Source organism: Erythrolamprus reginae, chromosome 6 (assembly GCF_031021105.1).
Source record: "Erythrolamprus reginae isolate rEryReg1 chromosome 6, rEryReg1.hap1, whole genome shotgun sequence".
NCBI classification, from domain to species: domain Eukaryota; kingdom Metazoa; phylum Chordata; class Lepidosauria; order Squamata; family Dipsadidae; genus Erythrolamprus; species Erythrolamprus reginae.
In genome coordinates, this window is record NC_091955.1 from 61,506,219 (window position 1) to 61,519,755 (window position 13,537).

General features: G+C 39.4%; 1 protein-coding gene across 1 annotated transcript in view; it reads left to right on the forward strand.

Annotated features, from left to right (window-relative positions):
- EMP1 (epithelial membrane protein 1) overlaps positions 1 to 13,537 on the forward strand; it is a 50,162-nt gene that overhangs the window by 30,131 nt on the left and 6,494 nt on the right. Inside the window, exon 3 of the mRNA XM_070755973.1 lies at positions 13,362 to 13,467. Within this exon, the coding sequence (XP_070612074.1) occupies positions 13,362 to 13,467 (106 nt within the window). The remainder of the gene's footprint in view (positions 1 to 13,361; positions 13,468 to 13,537) is intronic.

The window sequence follows — 13,537 nt, forward strand, 5'->3', positions numbered from 1 at the left end:
GGTTAAAGATTCTAAATCTGGTTGTTCAAAATTACAAAAGAAGTAACACCCTAAGGCTTGGCGTATTCCCCATTTATTAACTGAAACAAAGCAGCAATTCAAAGCAGCCTAAAGGCGTGAAATAGAGATCATTCCATTCTCTTATCCTGATCCTGAAAACACCTGGACCCAGCCCACTCAGAAACAAGTTGAGTGAGTTAAGACATACTACCAGTTATAAGATGCTTTACTCTCCCACCTGCCAGACAGTCTGTTGTATAATTACAAGGTCTTTCCCTACTTGTCTGTTTTGGAATCATAAAACATTCTCATGAACTCTTTGGCAAAGCCAAACTCAATGGGGGAGAGAAGGATATAATTTGGTAGGGTTTATTTTTATTTATTTATTTTTTTTGTCCAATACACAATGAGGGTTTTAGTGGGTATATATATATATATATATATATATATATATATATATATATATATGTGTGTGTGTGTGTGTGTGTGTGTGTGTGTGTGTGTGTGTGTGTGTGTGTGTGTGTGTGTATGTATGTATATATATATGTCACATGTTTAAGCTGAATTTGAAAATTTATATATATATATATGTCACATGTTTAAGCTGAATTTGAAAATTTATATATATATATGTCACATGTTTAAGCTGAATTTGAAAATTTATATATATATATGTCACATGTTTAAGCTGAATTTGAAAATTAAGGGAGACTAGGATAGATCTATTTCGGCCTTATTTTGGCCTCATCAGCTAGCCATACCCACTGGGACTTGAACCTGCAACCTTTGCCTTGTAAGGCAGAGAATTATCCTCTAGGCTACAGTATCCAATCCCTTCAGCTCTGTACCAGGGAAGGGTTACATTTTTTGTGTCGAATCACCCTGGTATATTGAAGGAACATCACAGCTCCTGTTTTTGCCTCTCGGCCCAACCCAGGGCCATTTCCAAGGCAGTTAATTTTATTGATAGCCGACAATTCTATCTGTATGTGTCACATGTTTAAGCTGAATTTGAAAATTAAGGGAGACTAGGATAGATCTATTTCGGCCTTATTTTGGCCTCATCAGCTAGCCATACCCACTGGGACTTGAACCTGCAACCTTTGCCTTGTAAGGCAGAGAATTATCCTCTAGGCTACAGTATCCAATCCCTTCAGCTCTGTACCAGGGAAGGGTTACATTTTTTGTGTCGAATATATATATATATATATATATATATATATATATATATATATATATATATATATATATATATATATATATATACACATACACACACACACACACACACACAGTAAAATACATGATGAAGGTTATAGAGGAGATACTCATAGTAAAATATATCTAAGAAAGAATAGAAAAGAAGATATAGTAATAGAACATATCAATGAAAGAATAGAAGAAGAGATATAGGAATAGAAGAAAAGTATAGGAGATATAGGAGAGCAATAGGACAGGGGACGGAAGGCACTCTAGTGCACGTGTACTCGCCCCTTACTGACCTCTTAGGAATCTGGAGAGATCAATTGTGGATAATCTAAGGGTAAATTGTTGGGGGTTTGAGGATGACACTATGGAGTCCGGTAATGAGTTCCACGCTTCGACAACTCGGTTACTGAAGTCATATTTTTTACAGTCAAGTTTGGAGTGGTTAATATTAAGTTTAAATCTGTTCTGTGCTCTTGTGTTGTTGTGGTTGAAGCTGAAGTAGTCTTTGACAGGCAGGAGGTTGCAGCATATGATCTTGTGGGCAATACTTAGATCTTGTTTAAGGCGTCTTAGTTCTATTCTTGGTTTGTATGACAAATCTGGTTTGGTTCCTTCCTGTCCATGCTGAAATACTGTGCCCTCTTCCACTTTCAAGATTACAGGTTTCTGGAACTTGACAAATTCAAAGATGCAGAGAAAAAGCCCAATAACACCTAGGTATAAAGGATGTGCCTCTACCTAAGAACTGCTACTTACGAACATTTCTAGATAAGAACTGGGTGTTCAATATTTTTTTGCCTTTTCTCAAGAGCCATTTTCCACTTACAAACCTAAGCCTCTGAAACTATAACTGGAAAAGGCGGGGAGATGCCTCTATGGGGCCTCTCTAGGAATCTCCTGGGAAGAAACAGGGCCGCAAAAGGTGGGGAGAAGCCTCCATGGGGCCTCTCTAGAAATCTTCTGGGAGGAAGCAGGGCCTCCCGCCCTGTGGTTTCCCCAATCGCACACATTATTTGCTTTTACATTGATTCCTATGGGAAAAATTGCTTCTTCTTACAAACTTACAAATTAAGTTCATAAGTAGAGGTACCACTGTATTTTACACATATGAGAGGCCGGGCGAAATAACCAACTCGGCTCCCCCATCAGCTGGGGCGTTCCCAGCGGTAGCGCGGGAACGCCCCAGAGCAATCAGTGGCCGCTCGAGCATTCTGGGAAAGCCAAGGGGCGGGGCGTGTGCCCTTTATCAGGGCTTCTTTGCCCCCCCGGCTTCTCTTTCCCCCGAGCTCGCCACAAAACGGACACCCACCCACCCTCCGCTCAATCCAGGATGTTTTATAGGTCGCCTAGTTTGGGGCCAAGTAGGAATTTTTGCAGTCTTATGGCATTTGCTACGGATTGTTTTTCGCCTACTCCATCCTGGACGAGGGAAAGGATTTGTGGTTACGGGGTGCATCTGTATGTAAATAGGTTCTGATTCAACAATTGGATGTTTATATTCTTGGTCACTATATGGCAGAAACGGGGCGAAAGGGTATCAGTAGCAACTGTGTGTTCTCCTTTGGGCATCTTTTGTAAGATGATTGGCACCCCCATTGCACAACTCAAGCTTCCTCCACGGACAGAGAGGTGTGAAGGGGGTGCCCTTGGGGCTCACCTACATCATTTCCGGTTCCGGGTCATGCAGGGTGAGCCCTCCCACACGCTGGGCGTGGCTTTTGGGCTGGGTGTAGGCGGGGCAAGCCTCACTCTCACCAAGCATGGAGTAACGCCCATTTGAGTGGCCAAGTATGTTGTGTTCAGGAAACTCCGCCCCATTTAGTGACCCCTGCAGGTCTTTCTGTTAATATTTAATAAAGTGACCCATTTTACCCAGCTTGCTGTCCGAGTGTTCATTTCCCGTCCAAGGCAATTCTGTGCTGTCATTTCTAAAACTAAATTAGTAAATGTGATTGAATTAATGCAAAAGAAAAATATAAACCAGTATTGGCAATTTTCTTTTAAATAGCTACCTCTATATTTCATCAGCCATCCATACTCTGATGTTTTCCAGATGTGTTGAACACTAAAATAATTAAAATGGGTTCTATGAGTACATGAGTACAAATTCAATTAAAATCAAAATCAAATGAACACAATAGTACTGAGTGGACCGTGCTAGTATCTCTTTCTCTATAGAACTAAGTCCCAGGTGTCAAAGTCACTGCGTCACATTCCCATCAAACTCACTGTGTCACGTTGCTGTGATGTTTCATGACATTTCCCCCCTTCGCAGAGATGGGGTAGGCGTGGGCTGCGTGTGACACATCTGGCTCACAGGCCACCAGTTTGTCACCCCTGAACTAAGTGGATATCCAAATAATGAGTGAAAACAGATTTAATTCTTCCTCTCAAAGATTTAAGTTTTATTTCACCATGTCCTATCAAATTGTGACAAGCAGAGTAGCACCATTCATTTCCAATATCATTACAGACATGGCTTTTCTGCATTAAAAATCAGTAACAAAAGCAACAATATGGTAAATTAACTCATTTTGATTTAATGAACTTTTTAAAAATCTTCAGTTTACCACTGATTAGGTCTGCTTGCATTCACCTAAACTATTAATACTATACCATATAATGAATCTGTATAACGTAACTATTTTTCTTTTGACTGTGTCATGTACCAATTTGATAATAGATAACAGATAACCGAGAGCAGATAACCTCTGCGATAATTAAAAATGAATGGAATTAAGCTGGCACTTGCTGGCTAGATTAGCACTTTATGGAATCTGTTTTGCTGCAATTTGCACTGAGCAAGAGATTAAACAAAATGACCTTTGAAGTGCTTTCCAACTCTGTAATTTTGTGATCCTATGACTGGGAATTATCTGTCACAGGATTCAAAGTTCAAGAAAGTTGGCTGGGAATTCTGGACGTTAAAGTCCACATATCTTAAATCTGCCCTGGTTGAGAAAAATTGGTCTAACCACTTTGCAAGACCCAAGCAATCTTCTAAATGTGTTCCTTCTACTCTTCCAAAATGTTGAGCTTGAAAGTCTTGTTCCTAGAGCATCGAAGAAATCAACCAAGAATCAGAAGAGAAGGAAGTCTAGATGTCAGGATTGGATTATCACACATAGCTTTCTTCTGATCAGTATTTCTTTCAATAATTAAATACAGTGTTCCCTCGATTTTCGCAGGTTCGAACTTCGCGGAAAGTCTATACCACGGTTTTTCAAAAATATTAATTAAAAAATACTTTGCGGGTTTTTCCCCTATACCATGGTTTTTCCCACCCAATGACGTCATATGTCATCGCCAAACTTTTGTCTGCCTTTAATAAATAATTTTTTTAAATAAACTTTAATAAATAAACATGGTGAGTAATAATCTGAATGGCTGCTAAGGGAATGGGAAATTGCAATTTAGGGGTTTAAAGTGTTACGGGATGGCTTGTGATACTGTTCAGTGTATTTACTTCCGCATCTCTACTTCACGGAAATTCAACTTTCGCGGGCAGTCTCGGAACGCATCCCCCGTGAAAAGCGAGGGAACACTGTACATTGTTCCAGAAAATGGCGCAGATAAGGCATTTTTAATGTAAAAAAGATGGATAAAACTTCTGGCCTTATTTATGCATTGAATAAATTAAGCACAACCATGACTCCACCTTGTAAATTCCAAAAGGATTTTTTTTTCCCATTCTGTACAAAAAAGACAGCCCACCACCACCACATCCTTATCAGGAAGCAAAGAGTTTCTCAAAAGTAGGCTTGAGATAATGCACCCATTAAATTCCGTAGTACTTGACATTTTGGGCCACATTGTAGAAATTTCTCTGAACAAAATTTGCATGCATGTTAAAATTTGTTTAATTTGTTATTATGATTGACAAAGGCCAAGAGAGGCAAAGAAATGTCAAGAAATATCAACAGTAACACGATGAGCTGCTGTATATAAACAGAGAGCAAACTCTACTCCCTTCAAACAAAAAAACCCACACAATCATACACATACACAAACACACAAATATCCAAGTTCGAGGAACACCAAGAACTCTGTCAAAATGCTATAATGTCACGGATATGCAATAAGCAATAAGGACCTGTTAGTATGTAATTTGGTCACAAAGTAGCCTTTTAAAACTGTGCTTGAAGAATTGAAGCTGAAAAGTCCAGAGACTAGGCTAGGTAAAGACGGTTCCTTTATTTCAGCTCTTATAGGTAAGTGACAATCAGCGGAATACCGTCTGCTCAACCTGGGGAGAAACCGCTCTTTTTATACATTTGCGGCTCCTGCCAAAAGAGAGCAGCCCGCGTCTGAGCCAATCAGACGCGACTTCCTGTTTCCCGCTTAGACAGCGTTTCCACACGGAACCAACTATTTACAAGGATACAACAGAAACAACTTAGTTTAGTATTTAGATACAGTTCACTAAAAGCAAAGTTCACATGGACACACATACACACATACATGGACAGGCACAGATACACAAATCAGAAAGAGTCTTTTGACTCGTGAAATCTTATGCCTTTTAATAAAATGTGTTAGTCTGGAAAGTGATTCCCGATTTTTGTCTACCCTAGACTGACATGGCTCTTCTCCTACCATAGATATAAAAAATTAACACAGAACACACTAGAGCTGTGATGATGGCTAATGTTTCTTCACTCGGGTGCCAAAATCAGGTGCGCACATGCTGTCGTACAGGTGCATGTGCCCACACCCCTAATGTAATGCCCTTCCCCTGTGCCCCACCCCATGCATATGTGTACACATCCCCCCTGGCCATGTGAGTGCAACTCCCCCTGTTTTCACTTTGCATCACAAAACAGCACTGGGGGGGGGGGCTCGGAAGCCTCCTCTTCCCCAAACGGAAATCTCACACTACTTACCAGATCTTACAAAACTTTCGCCAGACCCATCCTCGAATACAGCTCATCTGTTTGGAACCCATATTGCATCTCAGACATTAACACCCTTGAAAATGTCCAAAGATACTTCACCAGAAGAGCCCTTCATTCTTCCACTCAAAACAGAATACCCTATGAAACTAGACTTACAATCCTGGGTCTTGAAAGCTTAGAACTACGATGCCTTAAACACGATCTAAGTATTGCCCACAAGATCATATGGTGCAATGTCCTGCCTGTCAAAGACTCCAGCTTAAACCACAACAACACAAGAGCACACAACAGATTCAAGCTTAATATTAACCACTCCAAACTTGACTGTAAAAAATATGACTTTAGTAATCGGGTTGTTGAAGCATGGAACTCATTACCTGACTCTGTAGTGTTCATCTCCTAACCGCCAACAGTCCTACCCTTAGACTATCCACGGTTGACCTCTCCAGATTCCTAAGAGGTCAGTAAGGGGCGCACATAAGCACACTAGAGTGCCTTCCATCCCCTGTCCTATAGTCTATAGTCTCTCCTATATCTCATATATCTTCTCTACTATATCCTCTATAACCTTCATTGTGTATTATTGTGTATTGGACTAGATGGATGGATGGATGGATGGATGGATGGATGGATGGATGATAGGTAGGTAGGTAGATAGATAGACAGACAGACAGACAGACAGAGAGGTAGGTAGGTAGGTAGGTAGGTGGGTGGGTGGGTGGATGGGTGGATGGGTGGATGGATGGATGATAGGTAGGTAGGTAGGTAGGTAGGTAGGTAGATAGATAGATAGATAGATAGATAGATAGATAGATAGATAGATAGATAGATAGATAGATAGGATAGTGCTGGGAGAGTGTGGGAAACCTCCCATCCCTAAACAGTGCTGCGAGAGGGGGAAAGCCTCCTATCCCCAAATGATACTAGGTGGATGGGTGGAATCTCCAGAGATCTAAGAAGGCACAGGCAGCAGAAAGTGAGGAGAAAGGAAGCCCCACACGCATGTGAGTGCATCTCCCACAAGCAGGGCAGACCTGAAAATTAGCTGCCCTGCAGGAGGTGCACACATGCATAGTGGAACTGAACCGGGGAATGATTTGCATGCCTACAGAAATGTGTGCCATAGGTTTGCCTTCATGGTGCTAGAGGCTCTTGGTTACTGTGTAAAGTTTTGAGGTCCAATGTTTTTTCTAATTGAGCAGGAATTTGCTCTCTTTCTCTTTCTCTTTTTCCCTCACCTTCCCCTCCCTTCCCCTCCCTCTCTCCTATATTAAAAAACCTTTCATTTTTAAGTTGGTCTATATTTCAAAAGAACTAGGGTTAAAAATGAAGCAACCTGGTCTTATATGCTTCCCTCCCGGTGTGCTAAAATTTCCACAATCCAAAGTCTATATAGCTGGTAAGGTGGATAGAAGTCCAGTGATTATCATGTTGGGAAGATAAATTTAAGATGATTTTAGTTTTGCTAAAAAAAACCAAGCAAACAAATTCTTTTTACTTTACAAAAGAATCCCCCAATTATTGTTATTCCTTTTATAGACTACTATGAATATTTCAGTAAAGTTAATGTATGGTTGATTTGATAATATTGGAGACATTATCTCTAAATTACATAATTTCTGTTATGTTCTTTTAATTAGACTAATCTCAATAAACTCACATTATAGATAGCCTCAGGAGATAAGCAAATAAGAGGGGTTTTTTCCAATTATTTATTTTATAATAGTTCAAAAGCATGGTTGAGGTAGTGGGGAAGTACTTGTGGCTCTTTAAAAATCTTCTGTAAAAGATTCAAAAATTCAAAATTCTTTTTCCACCACTTCCTTTGGAAAAGAAAACAGTGTACTAAAAAATCAGCTGTGGACTGATTTTCAATGACCTACACCCAAAGTTGCATGAATAAGTATACTTATTAGGAAAGAAGCCTGGTTGGATTTCACAGCATTGACTCTGGACTGCTAGCTGATGAACAGTAGAAGTGAACTAAGCAAGAAGACAGTGGCTTGTGTTACTCATTGTTACTTTGGCCATACTTCTATTTACATATCAACTGGCTCCTTTGCTTTAGTTTATGATGACATCTGCTGGATACTTCTATCTGAAGCAACCTACTTACTTTATACACACTCATACACATACTCGCACACACCCATGGCGCACAAGCCAATATATTACTGAACAAAAACAGGAAAGATATTTAGAAGCCAAAAAACTCAGGAAACCACAATAAGTTCTTTGTTTTCTCAGCACTCTGTTGTTCCGGTATTTGGCATCTATCCCTCCTCATCAGAAATCCATGAGAATAGAACAGAGAAAGAAAAATGTAGGAATATCTTTGTCATATGGATTCCAGATTCTCATGTCTCTCATTTGAATTTAGCAAATGTACAGTTATATTTCTCCCCAAGGATTTCCTCCAAAAATACTTTATGAAGTAAGATGCTAGAATAAAAATGCTCTGGTTTTACTCTGCTTCTCCATCTTTTCTCCCTCAGATTTTCTTTGACCAAATGGGCCCCTATCAACGGTGTGGGTAACATTGAAGTACTCAGCCTAATTACTTTTTTGTATAAATAATGTATAGGGTTTTTTTAAAGCTCAGGAACACTCAGTTGCATTCATCTGGATAGGTTTTACAAGGGATAAAACCCAAGGAACCATTTTCATGTTGTAAGTTATAATAACTCACTGCTGTCCCTCCAAAGCCCTTTCATAAAGTAATACTAAGATCTATATCTTAGACAAGGCTCTGAAAAATTGATGCCCATATGTTCTGTCGGGCTCTCTGGTAGACTCCTCCTGAAAATTCACAGGTACAAATTTCAGACACACACACGTTTGAAAATTCAAAACAATGTTCTTTATAATGAAAATTCACTTAACCTAAGCCCTCTTTTTGTGTAGCAAAGAGCACTCATCTCCAAACAAACTGGTAATTAGTACAAGTCCCTTATCAGTTCTTTGATACTTAGCTTGCAGCTGTGAGGTAATTCACAGTCCTTCTTCTTTCACAAAGTGAAACACACTTTGCTCTGGTTTAGTTTCAAAGCGGGGAAAAATCAGCACAAAAGGTCAAAGCCAGTAAAGCAGGCACGAAACACAACGATCAGATAATCCTCCTCAATGGCCAAACCCACAGGCTGCTATTTATAGCAGCCTCACTACTTACCACAGCCCCACCCAACCACAGGTGGCCTCATTTTCTTTGATAATGATCTTTCAGTTGTTGCTGCCTACGCATCGCTCTCCGCATGCGTGGCTGTATCATTAACTCTTGTTCTGAATCCAAGGAGGAACTAGATAATTGATCTCCTTCTGAGCTGTCTGCCACACTCTCCTCCTCCCTGTCATTCATGTCTTCTTGGTCAGAGGAGCCTTCATCAGCAGATTCCACCGGGGGCAAAACAGGCCTGCAGCTTGTGGATGTCTCCCCCACATCCACAGTCCTTGGGGCAGGAGCTGGGCCAGAGCTAACCACAACACCATATATCTTAATCTTTGTTTTTAAAGTTGCTTTGTGTTTATTTTAATATACAAAACACAACATCTGCAAACCTAAGGATTGAGCAGCCTCCAAAATCATAAGGAAATTATATAAAGAAATAAATAACTGTATTTTCATTTGTTTCAATGGCTCTCCTCTAGATAAATCTGCTCTAAATGGATCCCTATTCTGTTCACAACAACCTAGAAGCATAGAAAATAAAGTTCTAACCTAAGGGGTCAATATATAAATGAAATGGTTATTTTTAAGGTACAAGTGCATTGAAAAGCAAATAACTCTGACCCTGCTTAGCTCCACAGAGTATTAAGTGGTATTAAGGCAACCACAAAGGAAACAGTTCATCTGTGGTGTAAGGAAGGCAGTCAAAACAGACAAGGGAGGGGCAAAACGTCATGTGATTTGCACTACATTTTTTGTGGTTTTGACCCCCTCTCCTGTCTATATCCGTGAATGGGAGTGTTTCAGCCTTCCTCGTGATTTATAAATACACTGTGTTATAAACAGAGTAAATGCAGTGAGCATTAAGATATATTATTGCAAGAGACGATGAGGCAAACTTTAAAAAAAAAATTAATTCAGTGTCAGTACCGGTAATTCAAGTAGACTTTTCTGAATTGACCATCTTATTTATTTTATTTTATTTATTTATTTATTAAATTTGTATATCGCCCCTCTCTGTAAACTTGGGGCGGCTTACAACAGTAATAGAAAAAACAACGTAGAATACAAATCTAATAATTAAAACTAAAACCCCATAATTTTAAAAAACATGCACACAACATACCATACATAAACAATATAGGCCTGGGGAAGTTATATCAGTTCCCCCATGCCTGACGACAGAGGTGGGTTTTAAGGAGTTTACGAAAGGCAAGGAGGGTAGGGGCAGTTCTAATCTCAGGGGGGAGCTGGTTATGTCATTCGCTTCATGGCTTCCTGAATTTGCTGCTCCAAATTTCACTGAATTGATAATCTTAGCTATTAGATTCCAGTTCTCCAATAAAAAAGTCAAGGGGCCATCAGGGAATGTCTGCTTTGGAATAACATCTGGTAAAAATCTAATGTTGAGAATCTGTTTTCTTTTTTGAAGAAGATAGTCCTACGTTTCTGACTTGCTGAGGAAATATTTATTTTTATTCTTTATTTATTTATTCGGGTTTTTTTTAATGCCGCCCTTCTCCTTAGACTCAGGGCGGCTTACAACATGTTAGCAATAGCACTTTTTAACAGAGCCAGCATATTGCCCCCACAATCCGGGTCCTCATTTTACCCACCTCGGAAGGATGGAAGGCTGAGTCAACCTTGAGCCGGTGATGAGATTTGAGCCGCTGACCTACAGATCTACAGTCAGCTTCAGTGGCCTGCAGTACAGCACTCTACCTGCTGCGCCACCCCGGCTCATACATAATAGATCCAAACCCTGCAAACATAATGCTGAGGAGTATGTGAACTGAAAAGCTAGCTCTCATGAAATAGGAAGGGATCATACGTAGTGGAACAGTTGTAGTTTTCATGCAGTAGGTCCTCTATTTGGGTCCCAAATTAGACTCTTCTCTAATGGAAAATGATCAGGTACAAGATGATGGAAGAGTCTTCTGCTTCAATCCCTTGAGACATTGTCAGAACAGAAAATACTGAACACTTGATGAAGAAACAGGTCAACTAGTACAAGGCAGATCTTCATACTTAGTGTACAAAGACAAACACTATCAGTTGGAGCAACCATGACCAAGACATATAGCTTTCAAAGGAATGTGTACATTGTATGATTGTATTAAGGTATTGGAAGTCAAAGCTAATTCATTTTCGTTACCTGGGATAAAGCAATAAATATGTCTTCCTATCGCAAGCCAAGAAACCCAAATCTCAAGAGAGATAAATATGATAATAGCTATCACTTTAAATGCTTCAAGAGAGATGTAGATATTTCAGGAAGGCATAGCTATTGGTGACTAGTAGCCTGAGTGACTGTAAACTGTCTCTAGAATAAATGCAGCATACTGTACTTTAGACACTAGCCTCTGGGAAACAACAATGAAAAGAGCTGTCTCATAAATTTCTCAGATGAAACAGACATGACACTGTGTGATACACTGCTGGAGTAAATAGCCCTTTGGTTTAATCCAGCTGGCAGTTCTTCGGATCCAGTGTTCTCATTTTATACCCACTGACTTTCTTTCCTCCAGTTTCTGTATCTTAGATCAGGATTGGTTTCAAACATTTCCAAATTTGCTACAGCAGCAGCAATCCCAATTTGCAAGTAGTTTGAACATGACAAGATTTTTTAAAATAAATATTTTATCAATAGCCATTTTACTTGTTGGAAACCAATCTCCTCCCCCCCCCCTTCCTCAAGAAGAAAGGAAGCTCAAAATGGATTTTCTACATGAGCTTCCAATTGGGATTTGCTAATTACAGTAATAATAATAATAGAAACATAGAAACATAGAAGACTGACGGCAGAAAAAGACCCCATGGTCCATCTAGTCTGCCCTTTTACTATTTCCTGTATTTTATCTTACAATGGATATATGTTTATCCCAGGCATGTTTAAATTCGGTTACTGTGGATTTACCAACCACGTCTGCTGGAAGTTTGTTCCAAGGATCTACTACTCTTTCAGTAAAATAATACTTTCTCATGTTGCCTTTGATCTTTCCCCCAACTAACTTCAGATTGTGTCCCCTTGTTCTTGTGTTCACTTTCCTGTTAAAAACACTTCCCTCCTGAACCCTATTTAACCCTTTAACATATTTAAATGTTTCGATCATGTCCCCCCTTTTCCTTATGTCTTCCAGACTATACAGATTGAGTTCATTAAGTCTTTCCTGATACGTTTTATACTTCAGACCTTCCACCATTCTTGTAGCCCGTCTTTGGACCCGTTCAATTTTGTCAATATCTTTTTGTAGGTGAGGTCTCCAGAACTGAACACAGTACTCCAAATGTGGTCTCACCAGCGCTCTATATAAGGGGATCACAATCTCCCTCTTCCTGCTTGTTATACCTCTAGCTATGCAGCCATAATAATAATAATAATAATAATAATAATAATAATAATAATAATAATTATTATTATTATTATTATTATTATTATTATTATTTATTAGATTTGTATGCCGCCCCTCTCCGAAGACTCGGGGCGGCTCACAACAGTAATACAAAAACAATATAATAGTGAGACAAATCTAATATTAAAATAAAACATATCTAAAACCCCAACAATTTAAAAACCATACAACACATACATACCAAACATAAAATATAAAAGCCTGGGGGAGGATGTCTTAGTTCCCCCATGCCTGGTCATAAAGGTGGGTCTTGAGTAATTTGCGAAAGACAAGGAGGGTGGGGGCCATTCTAATCTCCGTGGTGAGTTGATTCCAGAGGGCAACAACAGCTATTGGCAAAGGCAAATACAGCGGCATCTCTACTTACAAACTTAATTCGTTTCGTGACCAGGTTCTTAAGTAGAAAAGTTTGTAAGAAGAAGCAATTTTTCCCATAGGAATCAATGTAAAAGCAAATAATGTGTACGATTGAGGAAACCACAAGGAGGGTGGAGGCCCTGTTTCCTCCCAGGAGATTAATGTTACATTTCATATCAGCTATTGCTTTCCATTTTTGAAAACCTAGTAATTATTGATGACAGTTTTACAAAAGTCCAGCTAAACTGTTTTCCAGTTTTAGCTTGATGTCAGTTCCTGAAGGGAAGTAATCCAAATATGAATGCTTCTTCTGCTTTATTTTAGGTCTGGACGGTAACCACCATTGGTGAAAAAACAAATTCCTCGGGACTGTGGAAGCAATGTTTTGAAAGCAATTGTGAGGACCTCCCTATTGCCAATGATGACTTGGGTAATATACTGTTTATTTTCATCTATGAATATTGCTTTAATGGTATATGAATAGAATAGAATGGAATGGA